The sequence below is a fragment of the Haemaphysalis longicornis genome, unplaced genomic scaffold, assembly GCF_048455015.1.
Source record: "Haemaphysalis longicornis isolate Haplotype H1 unplaced genomic scaffold, Haemaphysalis longicornis Haplotype H1 scaffold_5, whole genome shotgun sequence".
NCBI classification, from domain to species: domain Eukaryota; kingdom Metazoa; phylum Arthropoda; class Arachnida; order Ixodida; family Ixodidae; genus Haemaphysalis; species Haemaphysalis longicornis.
Genome location: NW_027526385.1, coordinates 192417537 through 192438126, shown reverse-complemented (window position 1 = coordinate 192438126; position 20590 = coordinate 192417537). Strand labels below are relative to the sequence as shown.

Here is a 20590-nt window from a genome sequence, read left to right as displayed (position 1 = left end):
TGTCATTCCGATTTTTAGCAACGCGTTTTTCAATGAAATATCTGGCCAATGTAACAAGAAAAAAATTATATAAGGATATACGTGACTTAGTCTTCCCAGTGGCACTGTATAGAGCTCTGTACAGCAATGGTCCAGGACAAGATGTGTTAAAACGAGTGAAGTGAATGGAAGTGTCACCTGGGGCCAAATCTTTCTTTTTTAAACTGCACAGGGGTACACTTTCAGTCGCAATTCGAGTGAAAGAAAGGGGGCTCTCAGTGCCATGGGGAACCGACTGTCCTATTTGCAAACAACCTGAGAGTGCGGAGCATGTTTTTCTTCATTGTTGGGCCGCAGTGTTCCTTTGGGATGTCCTTCAACGGTCACTCCAGAAAGATTTTCCACCTAGCCCACACGGCGTACGTTTTTTGTGCATTGATAGAGAGGACGGTGTGCCATTTGACAGTGTAATGTTGTTAGGTCTGCACAGCATTTAGCCTTCGCGCATGGCTTGGCTGAAATTTGATGTAGACGCACGACCAACGAGACAGAATTTTAGAGAAAGTGTGTCACAGTTTGTTGAAGTTCAGACAGCAAAGAACTCTCCACCAGAGTGGTTGTCTAAAATTGAACCACTAACTACGCTTAGGGAATTTTAAATGACAACACCGGCCCTCGGGGGCATGGTGGCATTACTGTGATTTTTTTTTCGTCATTGTAGCTGGTACTTGGTGTTGCTGTCCGAGATTGGCAATAAAGAAAAAAAATGTAGCGCAGTGGGAAGAGCGCCACGTAAGTCCCGTTGCGGCCAGAGAGTCGTGGGATCGAAACCGGCCGCCGCCTAACTATTTCTTTTGATAGTGGACTGCGTTGACATCAGGCCAAACGCTGACGGGGCTGAAGAGACGCGCATGCGCAGTAGAGTGCTGGCGGCGGACAGCGACCACGACAACGAGGGAGGGAGGGACACAGCCCGGGGCATTAGATGCTTCGCATCTAAAAGAATAATAGACTGAGCACAGGTGATGCGTAGTGCATATGATATTCGGGCAAGCAAGTTTATAAAAATAATCAGGCATGTTTTTATATTTACACCGATGTTGTCAACTGTAGGAGCTATAGCTTTGCTGACTGCACATTTATGTGAAATAGATATCTGCGCTTCAGCGAGAAAGTGAAATGCAGACTCATGTAAAAAATGAATGCAAAATTTAATGAAGGGCAGCATTGTACGACCGAAAGCATCAGACCACGTAGACGCAAAAAAGTCCCTAGATATTGAAAAAATTTTCTTTGTCCTTAAAGACGACCCAAATCCGCCAGATCTAAGGAAATTTCCCTAGAGTTGGCAGCACTGCCGGAGGGACACTAGCGACGTTCTGCAAGGAAACGGGGGTGGGAGTGCGAAAGCATTAGGAGAAAGGAGTGAGCGAGCTTATGACGCTGTGCCAAAATGTGCAGGTCGTCGTGAGCACAGCACCCAATAATATTAGGAGAGGGGTGCATGTGGATAGGGAGGATGGCTCTAAACAGAGACATACGAGAACTAGGTAAGGCGATAAATTTCGCAGTCGTCGACGTAAGCACTAATATCCAACAAGTGGGCTGGAAGAGGGTGTTCCTGCAGTATGGAGTTCACTTCGGCGGGAAGGTGGGAGATGCTATCTGGCGCTGTCACGCGGCGCGAACAATGACTATTTCAAGGGGGCCGCAACCCTTTGGGAGGAGGAAGTAAACGGGGAGCGAAGACAGAGAGCTAGGTCGGTAAAGGTAGTTGCAGGTAGAAGAGAAGAAATAGGACGGCGTGTAAATAAGAGAGGGGCGAGCACTGAAGATCTCGTACATAAATCAGGAGAATGGCAGAAAACAATAAAAATTCATAGAAATTTGTAAGCAGCTAAAAGAGGAAAATATCGGTGTATATGCAGGGACCGAGACGCACTAAGGGACATGGAAGCAGCGCCGGTAATCGGAGGGTAGTATAGGAAGGTTGAAATGGGACGCTTGGGTAGAGAAAAGGCGGATGAGTAGGTATGCTTATACTACCTAGGGAAAACTGGGAAAGAGTGAAAGAACACCTTAAAGAGCATGTGTTGGTGAAACGGATTGTAGGGTGTAGGAAGGTGTCTTTAGAAGGGCCGTACTTGTGGAAGTAAGGAATAGTACAGGAAAGGCAGGGAGGTTAACCAGAATACTGTCCGGTTGGCTACCCTACTCAGGGGGGAGGGGATACGGGAAATGAAATGGAAAGAAAGGACAGCGGTACATATTAAAGGAGAAAATGAGAGAAATAAAAGAAAGAAAAAACACAAGGCGTGACCAGGCAACTAGAAAGGCGGTACAAACAACGCACACAACCAGAAAATGCACAAAACTAATACGGTCCACTGATAAAATGGGCGAACTAAGGGCACTGCACTACAGTAATGTCCCTACAATCGTTCAGACAGGCCCGTGTCCTTCAAAAAAAGCAGTAGGGCTTTTATAGCCTTTTCGGCCTGTGTCGAACAGCGCCTGGTAAGGAGAGGAAGGAGCAAAATGAAAACATGGTGGCATGCCTAAAATGCACATTGAGGATTTGATATGATCAGGGGAAGTTGTATTTATAGGGGGAATGAACGGCAACATTCAAGATCTAGGCAGGTACACGGCAAACAACGTACATCTAATGCTGGATATGTGTGAGGAACAGAACCTGAATACAGAAAAAGGGAACAAAAATGCGAGGATGAAATCACGTTCGAATTTGGTTGGAGACAGTCGAGTATTGACAACTGCCTCCTCTCGCAGGCACTTTATGCATGGTTCAGTAGAATGAGCTTACACGAGGAAGAGGGTCACAGTCGTGGCAGTGACCACAAACATCTTGACCATAAACAGTTATTACTAGGCTTGCACGGAAAGCGAGGTTAACGCGGTGATCAGCAATCCTTAATGAAGTGCTTTATTTGTCGCCTGGTTGCCACTCTACGGCACAATTGCATTAGAAAGTCATCTACTTGGCGTGTACATTGATATTAGTAATAATGTCGCTCAAAAAGTCTATCCGCAGGAGAACGTGGGCAGGAGCAGTACGAGATTGCCTCCTGCTGTGCGTATGTGCGGACCGTGAAAATTTGTCGCATTTTTTATTCTTCCACGCAAATGCTCCGCTCATCTCTGAATAGTCAGCTACCATGTCTATTAGGGGGACTACGTCAGGGCTGCCGGTGGATAGCTGTAAATGAAAACTAGTTCTTTTTGAGGTTCAGGCTCATCGGGGCATCGTACCACGGCTGTACCGCAATGAAGGCCGGTGGCTACGCGGTGTCTTGTTGTTCGTGGCGTTGTAAACTGCGGGTTTAGTTACGTCGGGTAAGCGTCGCGCCATGTGGCTGTTGTGTGTGGGGTCAAGTCAAGAAAACATTGGAGCGTCGGTCTGCGGCCACGTTGTGAATCTTGATCTTCGAGCGTCACGTGCCCTTGGAACATTCCTTGATTTTCTTTCACTGCAACTTAACCACCAAAAGCTGGTCCTTCTAGTTTCAACTTCTTGGTCTCGCGGACTTTCCACGTGCGAAATTGTCATTGCTGCACGTCTCATTCATCGGTATTTATAAGGCAATGGTAAACGGTAGAACCGCGGCGGGTTTCGGCTGGTCTGGGACCGGCACTCCTCGATCTGATTTCGTCGTTGGCTGGCATGGTACTTCGTGCGTCGGCGGAGACGCCTGCCAGGCTGAGTTGTTTGCAAGACCAGTGGTGGTAACTGTCGTAATACAGCAGTTGTACTGCAGAGGACGACGCTCGGCGGTTCGCTTTACTTCGGTCTACCGTAATAGCACGCTTTCATCCGAAGTGGTCGGCCGGGCCACAGTAGACGGCGGTGCGGTGAGGCCTCCTGACGGAGAGTTTGAGGTGGGCGGAGCTATGGCAAATTTGTGGAGGTGGCCGTAGCTTGTGCTGTGCGGAGTTGTACAAACGCGTAGAGGTCCTAAAGCGGGGTGACCTTTGTAGGTAACGTCGCTCAGAAGGGCGACTTACCGTAGCGCCATCGTTGGGAAAAGTTTCCGGAGCTCTTCACTTACTATTTTATGGATCGTATCGCATAGTGCGTTGGAGTTAATTGTCCTGCCACCGATTGTCTCTAAAACCAGTGCATTCATCGGGTGGTGGCACTGCCTCACACAAATTACAAACGTCTTTTCTATTGCGGCCGCCTCAAACGTGAATTCGGACTCCCTCTTAGGTGGGTTACGGACAAAGCAAGCAAGGAGCTTTTGCTTTACTTCTTGCTTTACCCCTTGCTTTTCCCCTCGCTTTTCTTCCGACAATTCTGTGTTCGCACGGCGAAAAAGTCGGTTCATTTTATGAAGGAACCTGAGTATGCTTTTATTAGGGTGCTGGTGGCGTGTCTCCGGCAACTGGTCGACCGGTTCTTTGCGCAACAGAGTCGTAACATTTTCTAAAAGTATACCTTCAATTACTCCCACGTGGCAATTGTTGGTTCGTGGTCCTCGAACCTAATGCGAGCACACTCTCCATCAGTGCAGAGTTATCAAGACAAACGAACACTTGCTTCAGGGGTTCGTAGTCGTCCCACGGGTCCGGGCCTGCTAGATATGTTCTAGCCACCCTTCAAGACCTTCTGAAAGTGACGTGTGAAATGATTGGGGCTATTGGGGTTGCTGCAGAGCTATGTGAGTCCTGTCACGGATAGTCATCGTGACTGCGTTGTTCACGGTGCCGCTCGTGACATCTTCTTGCTGCGCTTTATCTGGTAGCGGCCTAAATTCAGGTTGGAAGCCTTGACGTTGGCGGCTGGCATGAGTTAGACTTGGTAAGGTGACTTCAAGAAGTATTAGGATGCATCTAACGTGGAACTCCACCCGACGTCACATAACCAAGGACGACGCATGTTTGCTTTCATGATGAAACATTTATTGGAGTAACCTTGCGGTCCGCGAACTCTCAAAGAATAGACACGCAGCGAAAGAGAAGTCAACTAATTGAATTTTGCCGGCGAGGTCCGCACAATCGAATACAGCAATGCTTGCCTTGCGAGCACTCATCTTTCGGGGTTAATGCTTCGAGCACCATCAAATGATACCTAGAACATTGGTGGTCAAAGACGAACATTTCCTTCGAGTGACGAGAGGGTGATACCCTGTTTCTATGGAATAAGATAGCCTACCGGGCATGCAAAAGAAACTGACAGGAACACTCACTTCACATTTAACGTATATAAGACAGCTACGATTGGCCAGACGCAGGAGACAGCGCAAGAAGTAGGTTCGCCACACACCAAGCAGAAGTCCTGGTGTGTGGCAAAATATAGTGATCCTATAAGTGTAGGTGTACAAATGCTGTAATAACTAGCAAAAACAACAACATTGACTCGAACGTTAATGCCTGCCTTTGAGACCTTACACGCACAAACACTATAGCCAAGGAGCTGTGAAGTTTCAGTGAGAACATTGAAATTAAAGAGGGTTGTCCGTGGGTTTGCACGAGAAGTTATTGTTGAACATAACCACATTTTAAACCTGTAATTGAAATTATTTAAAAGGTCAGATTTACGTTTATTTCGTTGAACGATGCGAAAAATCCTTACACACTCCTAATTTATTCACACCTCTGTAGAAAACTAAGCCATTTGTATCATAAGAAAACACCCTTTCAGGGTGTGTTGTTATTCAGAACACCCTTCCACCCTTCCAAAATAATACACCGGGTTAAAGGGTATTAAGAAAGTGCCCCATTTCGAAGTTTCTCTTTATGCGTTGTTTGCCAAGAGTAAGGGCATTGTAAACAAAACGAGTGTAGATTTGTTTGCAGTGTGCAATCAATACGCAAGAATTGGGTTCTATGTTTATAAAATTGCTCTGGAGTACAAATAATGACTTTTTTGCATCAAACCGGGATAACAACCGCCTATAAAGACACAGCATGTCCCGTAGCTCTCGCAATCCCCTTATTACGGCACAAAAACGTTCAGTGATTTCCCTGGACGTAAGTCTACCGCAAGAAATTATACAAATATAAAAAATACAGACAACTTGACAGTTTCGGTGACCTATTATGAGACAATCCATTTCCTGGTAATATCTGTGGTGTGACTTTTTATGTCTGTGTTAAGCATCAAGGTATTTTTGCGTATATTGCCCCTTTACTCTGCGCCATGATATGCCACAATATTATTTGGGCCGCACACCTGGTGAAGGTTTATTTTAAAAAAAGAGACAAAAGAAACGCAATCGGTGAATGCTCCCTTCGTTATACTGAAAAATTGCTGTTACAAAAACTTTTAAAACGTTCTGCTTGGCTCAAGAAAGAATAAGTATCACGTGAGTATCAATTACCACCTAATGGGTATGGTTTCGTCCCGTGTAGTGTGCAAAGGTTCAGGGGTATTTAAGTGAATATTTCGGTGCACTGCAAAATTCATGCTTCTCAGGATAAAGACTGGGGCGAATTCTACATAAGGCTCGCCCCGTACTGTCATGGTGAGGCTGAGCTGCCTTTCTTGATTGGGGGGTTTAACGCGCCGACGCAACGCAGGCGATGAGGCGCGCCGTAGTGGAGGGCTCCGGATTAATTTTGACCGCCTGGGGATCTTTAACGTGCGCCGAAATCTCGCACACATGGGCGTTTTTGCTTTTCGCCTCCATCAGAAAAGCGGCCGCCGCGGCCAGAAAAGCTGCCTTTCTTATTGTGTTATTTTAAACTAAATTGGTTTCAAGTTTCTTGCGAGAAGGTTGACCGTTAAGATTCTTTTTCCGCCATATTGCCCAGAAATTACGCATTCTATTTGCTATGACATTTTGAAAAGAATTCTAGCGCGGACGGAATGTTTAAATATTGCTACATGAAAGGCGGAATTTTTTGAAAAAGGGAGTTCACCTTCGAAGAAAAAAATTTGACCGCCACCTTTATATAAGGGAAATTTGTTTTGATGTCGGCTGAATTGGCGGGATAAATAGAGAGGAGTAAATATTGCTGTATGTCCCACATTCGTTTGTGTGGGAAGTACCTTACCCACTTTGTAACAAGAACCATGTTATGGCCGTGTTAATAAAAAGAACCTGAAAAAATTCAACTAATTGGTGCAATGAGCAAAACAGATGTCCTTACAGGATGGTGATGTACTGAAAGTCGTAGAAACATCTCCGCTACAGGAGTTGGCCGCGCACGCCCGAATGTGTACTTCGTAGTCCTTGTATGGCACCAGGCCAAAAACAGGAAGGCTATGCGACGACGAGTTCAGTCTGCTGCCATCCAACAGAATTGTAACATTTCGAATGTTGCTGTCCATGGTCCATATTTCCATCGACGAAGGTGCTTGCTGGACAAAGAATTAATTTTTGTATCTTAGATTCAAAGCCGCATGTTTTCGTTCAAAGGACTCCGAATTTCATTCGGCACTGTTTAAACAAGATCAAATAATCTTGAAATTGTTTTTTTTCTTCTTAATGGGTATAGTAAAAGTACAGAGGTGATATTATCGTATTTGCTTTGCCTTACCAATCGCCCGTCCACTTCTCCTACACTTACAAAAAAACAAAGAACATACCGGGAAAAAGCGCCAAGGTTATGTCAAGAAAATGGATTCTATAAAATTTTGCCAGTTCTAAACCAGAACGCCAGCACTATTTAAATAAGGTACATTGATTTAACAAACAAGCGCAGCCTAAAATCTGCAAATTGAAAGCCGTCAGGTGATATCAGGGTATATGCTTCTTGTAACAATCACCCACCCACTCTTACTGCTAATACAGAAAAGAAAAAGGACACCCGGCAAGTCGTGGCATGAAGTGATGTCCTACAAGAAAGATACTATCAAATTTTTTGGTGCGTAAACCACAGCTGGTGCGAAAGCCACTCCTGCTTTTAGGCATGAAGCTGTGGCAATCTTCATGACAGTAACAATACCTCTATGCCGCAGGGTCAATCGGGCATCAAGAAAAGATGTGGCGCTGAACACACCTGGACGAGGGAGACAAGTCCCTTCCGATACAAGCACGTACATCTGTCGTATCTCGTCTTCTTCGTCTAGGCCTGTCTAACGCCACGCTTTTGTTTCTTGAAGTAAGAAGAAACGTTCTGGGCAACCCGTTGTGTTGTAACCGGGCAGACGCATAGCTTTATTGGTCACCGAAAAAACTCGGAAGCTCGAGCTGGACGTGGATTTTGATGCCCGGCTTCTAAGATTAAGATGCCATTGCTGCTACAACCCACATTGATTATAGCGTAAGTTCATACGCGTATTAAAATTTTTAAGTTTACAAGTGGCGTCACAACCAATGTTTGTTTTCTGCAGCCGTAATATGGAATAGCCTTTAAAAATTTGGTTACGTACACACGCAATAAAATAAACTTACCAAGTTAAATGGAGTGGTAAAAAGGGCTTCTTCTGGGTTGTCCCCTCGGCTGAAGTTTCCCCGGATCAAAGTTACCTGAAATCATTTTCGTAACGAGAGTTAGAGCATAAGGTACGGTAGCATATCAAACTGCAGTGCTGCATTGCCTGTCGCACAGGTGGTACATAGGTGACTTAGCAGCTAAACCAGATTTCTTCGTGGTTTTGTAATACCTCCATTTCTTTTATTCCAGTCATTTCCAACATATAAATGTGAACGCAGAATCAAGTGCACTTGTATGTTTCTGTCTTCTTTCGCAAACTTAAACGAGGTATTTTATACGCAAAGAATTTTATGGTAAATTATCTTGTCGCCTGCATTTCTCACCTACAAGCTACGAATGTTCTCACCAGTGCATGGTTTCAAATAAATGCTCGTTATAAGCCTCAGCTTTCTGATGCAGCACAATTTCATTCTTAGCGTGTCGTAGTGACTTCAATAAAAGTGGAATTAGTTGAGGGGGGAAGCAACATGCAAACAAAACTTTCTTTCAGCAAGCTCATTTATATAAAAGTATATGTCAGAACTCACTCCCATCACACTATAGCCTTCGTGAGGTTGAGCAAGATCGCATTTCAAAGACATTTGCGCCCATAATTTTTCCCTCAAAGATTTCATGAAAATAACATGAAAGTTTTAGAACTTGGTGTGACGCTATCATGGCAATGTTTCTTTTCTGTCGGTGCCTAAACGCATACATTGACAACCCACTAAATATTATTATCGCTGTACTTTCTATACAGTGTTTTGCTATCAAAGCTTGAAGGCGCATGACAGGTGCGATTTAATTTCTCTAATGCAATTGCACGTGTACTTTGCTCTCGGCTGCAGAAATTTATGTTGCTTGTAATTGTATTGTAAAAGAAAAAATTACGTATTATTCAGGTTGTTCTTCTACCACTTTGGCTGCAATCGATTACATGGTTACAATTAGTCACACGACGAACAATTAAAAAGCGCAAGGTTCACTTACGAGCAAGCGCTCATGGAAGAGAGTATGACGTAGCGTAGAAATAGATAGGCTAAATATCGAAGGCGGTCTATCAAACACAATCTCAAAAACGGAATGATGATGTCTTCTCTTTTGCCAATTAGTTCAGCAGCACAAGAGTGCTCTTCTACATTAGAGAGAAGGTATCGGGTCAGCAGATGTTCTATTTCCTGCGGTATTTTAATGCCTCAAAGCATTAACTTTTGCGCCATGCCCCTTCTCTTTTTCCCATTCAATCTTCTTGCCATCACGGGGACAATTTCCCCAACGCTGAGGTTTCCCAAATGTATAGTCGATAACAAGCGGTAAAAGAGGTCTCAAACGCAAAACAAAATGAGAGAATTGAGCCTTGGAAAGCTGCATCAGGTGAATTGAGCAAGATGCCAGTTGATGCCGCTTGTAGAATTAAAAGTACGTGCACCAGGAAACACACTGAAATATCGGGTGCACTAGATTTGGAGGTTGAACCAACGTTGTTAGAGAACTACAGATATTGAAAACCTAATGCGCCCAGGGTTATACTAGTAATATAATCCTCTTTTCTGTTCTTGCGATTTCCTACGGCTCTCTGGAAAGACTAATAGGAAGGAATATAATTGTAAAATATTTGCGTTTGATTGAAAGCAATTGACACTCCTTCTGTGTACACCCGAGCCATTTTGTTTTGTGCGGTCATTCGTGTTACGGATAAAAGGTGTACCGTTGTGCGCTGGGTGTTCTACGGAAAGTCATCTAGTCAATTGCTAGAAAAGGCCCCCAAATAATCGAGTACTGGCGCCGAACACTGCACACGTCTTGTACTCAACACAAGGAGGGTATATAACTTGTCAATAAGTTTGGTAAACTGAGGCTAATGTCCCAAATTCGCGACATGGCGGGCGTCACCATTTATTACTTATTTAACGGGAACACCAACAAACAATTCCTAATTAGGATGGACAATATTCGATTGAACTACGTTTCATACAGGTAACCGTACCTTCGCGCTTCTTGCTGATAGACGTGGACAAGGAGCGTTTTTGAGGTACCATTGCCTCATTCCTAGTATTTGGCTTAGCAGGACTCTGGTTCGAGTTAGATGGTTCGTGTTCATGAAGAAACCCAAACAGCGCGAACAAAATAGGACTAGTATTGGGAAGTGCCTAAACTCATTCGGCTATTCGTATAGACGTATACATGAGTTAAAAAACAAGAAGTGAAAAGTGAATTTCATTTATTGCTTTATTTTCAAATGCACGTGCTCGAAATTCGACCTTTCCCTCAGCGAAAGAGAAGAAGCATCGTCTAGCGGCAGCAATACGCCCTTGTAGCTTTTAGCGCATTGTATTGTTTCTTTTTCGAGGCCCTGTTACTTTGAATATTTGTTATATTCCCCTCGGCTATTACAAGCATCTGATCAATTGAATTATTGCAGTATTTGTTAATTTATTGCGATAAAGTTCATGCATAGGCTCTGTCTCATTTTTAGAATGAAAAAAAAGCCTGAAACTGAAGTGTATTCTTACTCGCACTTCATCAGATGGCATTCAGTGCCTCGCCATATAAATAAATATATGTTAATACTGTTGAGGTACTGTACGTTTCCTTTTTATTCCATCTCTATCTAGATTGCATAGAGCGGTCGTCAGAAATTGATGAAAAGAACGCGTGCGGTGAATACTCGGTTATTTCAATATGCGACTTGATACTGGTTTTACCCAAAGAGGCCGCGTGGAACATTTGGTAATCGATTCGATACCACTTTACCACAGGATCAATTGCGAGAGCGATGCACGTTTTCAGCTTGCGTGGGTAGTAGCACCAGTAACTGGTGTCGTAGCAGCAAAGTTTTAATGCATTCAGTGGCATACTTAAATAAACAATCCGCGGGCTCCCCTTAACTATAGCAGAAACAACAATACTGCACAACTTTCTTTTTTGGTCGTTTGATTCGAGCACTGCGTAAATATTTTCACAGCAAAGCCCTCACGGCACACATCAGTTTTTTTTTATTTCCTTTGCGCCAATTCGACCATAATCGTCAGCAATAAAATTTGTTGTGCCAAAACCTATTCACTCGTTTAAAAGGGCCCGTTCTTTAAGATTGCATATCTCTAGGCAAAAAAATGCATGTCTCTTTGGAGAATTTAGGGGGTAAGTTTTATTCAAGTATCCCAAGATATGGCATACAGCTTCAAAGAGCTGCGGCATAAATTCTAGGTATTAAGGTTAAATAAATGTAATAAAACCGAGCTTGCCGAATCATTCAAGATTTTACTTCCAGTGAATGTTGGTAAAAATGTAGATTGTTTCCCCTCACATACGCTGCACACTTCTCCCATTACACGTTCAGCTTTCCATGGGCATCGAAGTAAATCGGCTACCTTAAGTGTGCACTTAATTTTCTTTTTTGTACCTAACGGCGTTTTTGAATTCTGGAATAGTGCCCGCAAAACTGACCAGCGTCATAAGGTCTTTCTGGATTTTCAGATGCAGGCACTCACTTCTCAGCAATGACCGTTTATAGTACCTACCTCATAGGTTTGTGCTGGGCTCAGACATTGCCACGTAAGCAGAGTACTGGCCGGGTCAACTATTGCTGCTGATAGGTTGACAGGTGCTGTTAAGAAAAACAACAATCAATAACTTACCTTACTCGCTCTCATACGACGTATTCCACCAAGGTTCTAGATACAACGTTTTCTCCATACACCGGAACAAATTGACCAATATTATTTATTATTGTTAAACAGTTTTACTTACACTCATGTGGAGAAGTTTTAATTATTCTGAGCTTTTAATCTGAGCTTAATTATCAGAATGTACTACGCATCGCAGTAAATACTGTGCCATGTGATTGAATTACCAATCAGTAAACCGCGAATACGGTAAGCACAGATCGAAGCGAGTATGCAGCCACGAGTGCAACTGTGGAGGCATAGTACTGACGCTCACGAATGCCGCCAAAATTTTGTGGGGTTTGCGAATCGTGAAAAATAACCCGAAGAAGTCATGTTATAGAGCGGTCGACATTTCAATCGCTTCGCTATTTCCGGTCAATAAAGTGTCACGGCTGCTGCCCGATCTATATTGTCCACCCTTATTTCACATTTATCAGCAAACGCAATACATGTCCTGCCGATACCCATTTCTTCTTAATTTCTACTAATACGTCCTTGTCAAGCGTTTCTTCCCTGACCTATTCCGCTCTCTTTTGGATCCTTAATGGTACACCTATCAAATTTCGTTCTATTGTTCCCTTACTCGTCCTCAGTTTAAATTTAACCGTTTTATTGAGCTCTCCAAATTTCTGCCCCGTAGGTGAGTACCAGTAAGATACAGCTGTCATAAACTTTCTTCTTCAGGGATAATGGTAAGCTGGCAGTCAGTATCTTAGAATAACTGTGGAATGTATTCCACCCCATTCTTATACTGCGAATTATCTCTGCCTCATTGTGGAAATCCGGTGTCGCGATCTGACCTAAGCAGATATATTCGTTTACCACTTCCATTGCCTCACCACCTATCTCAAACCGCTGTGCTCTCCCGAGGTTATTCAGCATTGCTTTAGTTTTCTACATCATATTTTTTGGCCCACGGTCTTTTCTCTGCTTGTCCAGTGCGGTTACCACGCTTTGCGATTTGTCCCCCGAGTTACTCAGAAAGGAAAAGTCATCAGCAAATGTGAGATTTCTGAGGTATTCTCCACCAATCCTTACGCCAACCTGCTCCTCCTGCAATGTTCTGAGTAGTTTATGTAACCATGCTACGAATATTATTGGAGAGATTCTCCTCTCTTCTGACAACCTTTTTATAGGTATTTTACTGCTCTCCTTATGAAGGACGTTGGTAGCTGTAGACCCATTGTAGATATCTTCTAGCATTCTTACTTAACATGTACACGTAACAAGCTTCATTCTTCAGTGGAGTTACAAAAGATGAATTATTATGGCAGTCATTTATAAGTTCTGTGCTACTACTCGAACTTGGAATTATCACTATGTTTTATGAGCTATGACTGTACTATGTTATGACTTGAGTCTCAATGGTACTATCGTCCTGTTCCCTGCGTTGTTTGTAACTCAGTTATGTACCAATCGGCCCGCCTACAATCTGTGAAACGCGTGTTTCGGAATGAGCTCTCTGTTATGGTTATGGATTTTGATTATATATATCGAGTACACAACGGTAAAAATTTAAAAACGATTGCCAGGCATTGAAACGATTAGATTTATATGCAAACACGAGAAACAGGAACGAGTGCTTAACCTCTGTTTGGAATTCTAAATGTCATACGTTTTCACTTCTACGCTTTCGTTTATACAGCGTTCAATTAACGATTTCAGAATATGCCCATGTTGGCGTCAGCCAATATCAATTTGTGTCCCAGAAAACGGATAAAAAAATCTGTTATATGCTCTACACACCAATGGTACAACTAAAAGGATGCATGGGAACGTTTGATGCCACTGCTTCGCCTCGAATTATAGAACAGAACCTATAGTCAGTTACAGTACACCGAATCCCACAATCATATAAGCTATTAAATTGGACGCATGTTTTTCTTTACTGTTGTTTCTAACGGGTTTCTGGAGCAGCTCACCTTTACTTCTATGCTCGGTGAGTGCTAGCCGCTAAGACGTAAGTTTGAAACGGAAGGTTCAAACCTTCAATGAATACAGCAATTGTGCCACTAATACGGTGCAGCATAGCAGCCACCTTGTGTAATAAATACTACGTAGCTTACCTGAAACAGCCACATAACCGTTAATTCGTTACTGCAGTGTCGACGCGTAAAATACTGCCACAAATTAGGAAGAGCCTTGCAGCTTTGAGCAAGCAAGCTTTTCTTTGCAGGAAAAGGTAACCAAACGTTTCACAAATTTATTGCTCCCGCTGAATCCCATTCAGAGTTTCACGAATGCATTTCTCCGGCTAAATCCAGATATTAACAATGGTGTTCAAGGTAAGTACCAAAATGGGTGCTTCTATGATGAATATAACGAACGTTTAAACGCTGCAATTCAATGTGAACCGGAACTGTGACACGCGATGCCGCCTCAACTGAATGTTACTTTTCGCCTTACTACTTCGTACAATAGGCCTCCAAAGAAACTGTGGGCGCCCCAGCCTAAGCGACCACTGTTCACACACTGTCAAGACATCTGATTAAAACTTTAGGTGCCGCATCTTCTTCAGTTTCGTATTTTGTGTTGAATCAATTTAGCTTATGCTTCTAGAAAAGGGTGATGTACAGTCTTTGTCAAAATTTTGTGGGCCACGGCGACCGTGGCCGGAGCAGGCTCGCGGCCAGACAGGGGCGCTGCGCTTGCCGCTGTCGGCTGGTTGCGCGGCTAAAGAGAGCGAGGGGAACTTTTGTTCTCGCTTTTGTATTGTGTCCGGTGCGACAAGAGCTGCGCAAAGTGCCTGCGCTGAAGCGAAGTGCGCCTGCTCTGAGAAACCGGCCTCGCTGCACTTATCGCGCTTCCAAGGGAAGCGAGAAATTTCCCCTTACTCTCTTTAGCCGCGTAACCAGCCGGCAGTGGCAAGCGCAGCGCCCCTGCTCGGCTGCGCGCCTGCTCCGGCCACGGTCGCCGTGGCCCACAAAATTTTGACAAAGACTGTACCTGGCACCCTCGCTTTTTTCAATGCGCAGGTGTTGTGGCAGGCACGCCAAATGCACCCTAACTTTTTTTCTCGACGGCGGTGTTCCGTAGCGTCTCGCTAGTTTATTGCAGTATGCAGAGCGCACATGTTTTGGCAAGTGCTATGGAAGGTTTTTTTATTTATTCCAGAGTTTTATTATACAGAGTTCTTAACGCAATAAAACCATATGTACTACGTTTCAAGTGAGAATACTTGCGCATCCGTGTTTTCATTCTCCTTCTAACATCCGCATGACTGTTTGTAACTAATCCCTATAATGCCTTTCTATAAAGTTCTCTAATGCCTTTCCACGTAAGTGGGGAAAAGAAACTGTTAGTCTGAGTATTGTCTGTTTTCTTAATTGTTTAGTGCATCGGAGTAAATTTTTCCGTAATTAGGGTTTTATGTGTTATTTAGGTATTTTATTCGTTCCACTCAGCTAGGTCACAATTTGTTCGCGGATTTATTATTTTCGAGCGGAAATCGTTGTTACTTGCCCACGATAGATTACCGGTACTTTAACAAAACAACAGCGTTTTTTGCAGCGCCAGAAGAATTCCTAAGAGAAAAATTGCACTTAGAATTATCAAGCAGAGATATTTGTCCTGTGTTTTTTGCCTTGTGTCAGAACACCAATTATTCTATACATAAACATTTGTATGCTCTTCAGGTTGTTTATTAAACACAGAATTAATAAACGAATTTTATGTAGAAAAATACTTATCTTTGTACAGTTTAGTGTCAATGAAAATATTTTTCGCTCATATTCAGGCAGCAGAATTAATAAACGAATTTTATGTAGAAAAATACTTATCTTTGTACAATTCAGTGTCAATGAAAATATTTTTCGCTCATATTCAAGCGGCAAATAAAAAACAAACCGATCACACACGTGCCACGTGCCACAGCCGCTGCGTATGGGCTACTAAATCGCTCTCTGTTTGCTGGCTGGAAAATCACATTTTGTGTGATGATGAGCTCGGCAAATATTTAAAACGCAAGGAAAACGCAATGGGTTCGACTTACCCAAAGGAGTAGTTCCAAGGGCTACTGAAGTTTCGGGTCCTACAAGAGTTTCCCCTGCGTCTCCAAGACCGCAGGCGCTGGCGAAAACGGTGTAACCATGTCCAGGCTTTAACGTCACAGTCACGTTCAAGTCATAAATCCTCCGCGCCGCAATTCCACTGAACTCTGAGAATTTGACGACCAGTTCCTTTTGGTCACCAGAATCTCTGGGCTTCCAGCGCAAACGGTAACCGACTGGCTTCGAGTTCCACTCCATCGGCGCGTAGATTGCCAGGACGCGCACGCCCGGTTCTGCCAGGTTCGATTCAGGCCATGGTGTTACGGCAGTCGGTGCACTGGGGGCTGCGAGGTTTCGGAGGGTGTTAGGACCCAAACGAACTGCATTGTTGGCTTGCATACAAAACATTTAGCTAAGGTGTTTGTGGAAGCTTTTTTTTAAATACAGATAAAGATTTTCCTCTTACACACCTTTAGAGCAGTAGCAAAATCCTGAAATGTCCAAAATCGTTTATTTTATTGACAATATAAAAACAAATATTTACGGTGCGTGATACTATCGTCTGTTTCACCAAATGTTTCTTGGTGAAAAAGAAAACGGTATGTCGCCTTCATTTCCTTTTTTTTAAAGCCCACCAATTTTGTGACCAGTTATTTGTGTATAAGCTTGAATGTACGTAAGGGCAGTGTATATGTTCTCGGGCGTGATGGATGCGATAAAAAGCAAACGGCTTTTTTCGATGCACATTTTCCATAATATTGAATATTGGGAGTTCGAAAAATATCCCATAAAAATTGAACACAAGAAGGTTAACATCAAAAATTTTACTTTCTTCGTTTTTAACTGAGAATTTCTGTTTACGGCAGTTTCCCCGTTCCAGTTGGTGATTGTTTGTTGGATACTAAGGAGAAAAAATGGTCCTGAATCTATAATGCTGAAATCTAAAGTATTACCTTCCCCTTGGAATAAATATGTAATGAATTCCTATGGCAAAATATAATACTGATGTCCCTTTTCCATCGTGCCTTACATTTGGTAGCACGATTTCTCGTCTTCCAGTGCTTGCATGCGTTGTAAAAAGTTATGTTTCGGGGAAAATGACTTTTGCTTCACAGATTAGATATCAAGCGCAAACTCCTCACACAAAATAAATAATGAATCTCACGTCTTATATCTTTGGACATCCCAAAATAAAGCCTCTACATCAATAAAACTGTGTTTAGGGCACAGTAAATCTTTATGTAGTCCTGCTTTCTGTATGCGGTGCGAAACATTCCAAAAAATGCAGTTACTGCATAACTTTCTCTTTAGGTAATGCCCTAGCGACTATTAGCTCTGTTCTTGTGAATGCAAAGGTATTTAGATGACGATATGGGGTTTTTACTACTCCTCATGAACCCTACTACCGATCGTGCATAAATCACATGCATTTTGAAATTTATATACGTGTTAGGCTTTCCATGAGAGGGATACTTTGAAAGACGTATTTTATGATCACCATCAAACCGCGCTGCTGAGAACCGGTGCATCATGCAATCCGAGTGGCGGATTGAACGAAAACGTATTGCATGCTTTGTACAACGGGAAACATTCGCTACAGTAATTTGGAGAAATGTGCTTCAGGGACAGTGTAGTGCACGTACGTCTTGCACATTTCTGCTAAGGAAACATCGAGGTTCTTCATCATGCTGCAACCAAAGCATCCCACCTGAAGCGGGCGTGCGTACGCTGAGTTTGAGTGGGGTTCCAAGTTTTTCGGACGAAGCATCATCTTCCTGCTTGAAGAAAGGCCACAGCGTGACGTCATACTCTGTGTACACACGCAGCTGGTCAAAGGTAACGTTTGTTAATGAGGGTGGTAAGGTTATCAGGAACGTATGATTTGGTGAAGTTCCCTCAAAATAAAATCCTGTTAGTTCGCTGGGCACCAGGCCGTTCCGCCATTTCCAGGAAAATATCAGTGACCCATTCGGATGTGTCAAGCTGGTGAGCTGTACTATCTTTCCTGTAGATGACTCTGGGGCATAGAGAAAAGAGAAAGATAAACATATTAGGTTTCAAAGTAAAGCCGGTATTATCAATAACTCAATCAAATTTTTTTTATATTCACCAGTACAGCATTCAGTGAAAAAAGGGTGTGGCCGGAAAAAAAGCCACTTGTTTACGGCTTGAAAAAGCTCCAGGCTCCCACACGATCGTGACCGGTCGACGCTCAAAGGAAGTAAAATTATTACAATAAAATGTACAATCAGAAACGCACGCTTCTTCATGACGGGTCCTTAAAATAAAAACAGATACAGGTTGACTGCATAAGGGTGCATAATTTTTTTTTTGCGATAGAATGCCCATTGGCATAAAAGTAACCTATTTACAAATATACATGGGTACCCGTCTCTCGACGGAAGTCAAGAAGGGAGCGGTGGTGGGGTCCCCAGAGCCACCGCTGAAGGTCGGGGGGTCTTCCATAAGGGTGCATAATGAAATGTATAAGACGTAAGATTGTAAGACGTAAGACGTATAAAGGTGCATAAAGACGTTATATTCACATCAACAATTCAAAATGCTACTTCTATCGCTAGTACAAAAATATTACTACCAATAAAATCTTTTCATTATATAAATCTTTTCATAGACTTTATTGAACGTGTCGTAAATAAGAACACATTGTGGCAGTGGCAGCCGTTCGGCGTTTTACAATAGCTGTATTATATTCAGGAACAACGAATACTGCTGCCTTGGTTATTGCCAGTCAGACGTAGTGAGAAAATTGGATACTCTGGCATATTATCCGCAAAATATAGTACAAACTTGAGCAAACCGGGTTTCATTGAAACTACACTGTAAACGCAAACTAGCCGGAAATGGAGTTTTAATCAAGTAATGTGCCCTGAAGAGTACCTATAGCAAAAAATGTACTCCCTAGGCATGATCTAAAGAAGTGGACGAACCTCCACGGTAGTACCGTTGCCCATCCGGGTAGCAAAAGGGAGGATTTAGAACGACTTAACACCATTTGTGAGATGCCGTTCGGTTCCTTGTATACTACCACGTCCACAATAAACGCCCTATCTGAGGTAATCATCTCAAGCGGGCGGTCGCCATGTTAGTCTTCTGTTGTCTCCGTGCACCAGCACTTCAACCGTGGCCTAATGCTAATTAGAACGAGTAAGCAGGACGCAACGGTTGCACGCAGCTACAAAACCAATACCGTACGTATACCCGTATAGATGCTTCAACCAGCGCGATCACAGGCAGAGAGCGCGGCCGTGTTGTCTCAATCTGTTTATTTTGGCGATAGGTGGTGTCAAACTCTGCTGCTAACGAAGAGGCAGTTCTCGCCGTTGCAAACAATTGCAAGGTTCATCTGCTTCGCTTGCTTGCGCATTCATAGACGATTTAAATTCTCGTGCCAGCGCCCCAACGCACCCGACTGCAGCGACTCAACTTGCCCTGGCGGCAGGACTTGCTGCCCGGATGTAAACAACCTCCGTGCTATGCAGCGCGGCCGGTGACTCGGCGCGGCCGGAGTTTCAAGCCTCGCCTTGTGCGGTCGTTTTTTCTTATTTGTGAAGGACTAGTAGTGCCATTTGGTGGAAAGATTTTCATGTGCCCCTGTCACACGAGGAACGGCCGCAAACAGCATTTGGATACGGCGACAGGTGTGGACAGCTCGCTGGTAAGTGGTCTTTCATCAGTCGATGCGTTTGTCAAACGTTTGGATAGGGTTAACAGCGAAGTACCCGGGTACCCGTGCCGCTCACCGCTCGTACGCGCACGGGCAAAGAAAAAAGCGCACACTCGTATTATTTTACTTGTTTGTGGGTTTTGGGGTATGCGTTCGCATTCTTTTGTAGGCTGGTTTGTAACAGGGCATTCGAGGTAAAATCGTTTGTCGCGCGCGGCGTCGTTTCAAAGCAACGTGACGGTTACTTCGTGCTGGCGAAAATCAGCGCAGTCAGACGGAAGCGGTAAGGAAGGTTGAGAGGTCGGGGAAGAGGGCGCTAATATATAAAAGAAAGCGTAATGCAAGACGAGAAATATAACACAACCCGCCTGCATTTCTCCGAACTTCAGGACAGAGCCGCACACGGGTACGTTGTCACAAACTCGAGCGTACGACTTCTAAAAGTACCGTATATTTTTTTTTTTTTTTTTCATTTTTCAACGTGACCTGAGCCACTTATCTTCTCATTGCCGCGCATGCAGACCTGATTGTGTCCCTGTGTTTGAGTGCACAGCCATCCTTTTGCGACATAAGAACCAGCAAACGCGAGAAATTGTAGAAGCCAGCCACATCAGAAAAGCTGGTTCCGAATGTGTCAGTCATCCCTCTATCGCCCTGCTTAATCGAGAAGTCGCATATTTAGACGCACATTGAGCGCTATTTCGGTGCTTCTGGGAATGCGTGTTGGGGGTGGGAGGGGGGTCTTAATCCATGTATGATGCGGTTATCTTTGCTGATTTTTCGCCTTTCGTGCGCCTCAAAGTTCGTTTTGTGGTTTTGTTGTTACGGTTTTTTAGTATTTTCGGCTGAGTGCGCCGAGAACTGTGACGCATTGGGGGCGCGGCAAT

General features: G+C 43.7%; 1 protein-coding gene across 1 annotated transcript in view; it reads right to left on the bottom strand.

The window, feature by feature from the left end:
• The window catches only part of LOC144138912 (uncharacterized), a 121381-nt gene that overhangs the window by 29655 nt on the left and 71136 nt on the right, over window positions 1-20590 (bottom strand). Inside the window, exons 8-12 of the mRNA XM_077671430.1 lie at window positions 17727-18035; window positions 16021-16362; window positions 11883-11968; window positions 8340-8414; window positions 7093-7303 (exon numbers count right to left, since the gene is read on the bottom strand). Of these exons, the coding sequence (XP_077527556.1) occupies window positions 7093-7303; window positions 8340-8414; window positions 11883-11968; window positions 16021-16362; window positions 17727-18035 (1023 nt within the window). The remainder of the gene's footprint in view (window positions 1-7092; window positions 7304-8339; window positions 8415-11882; window positions 11969-16020; window positions 16363-17726; window positions 18036-20590) is intronic.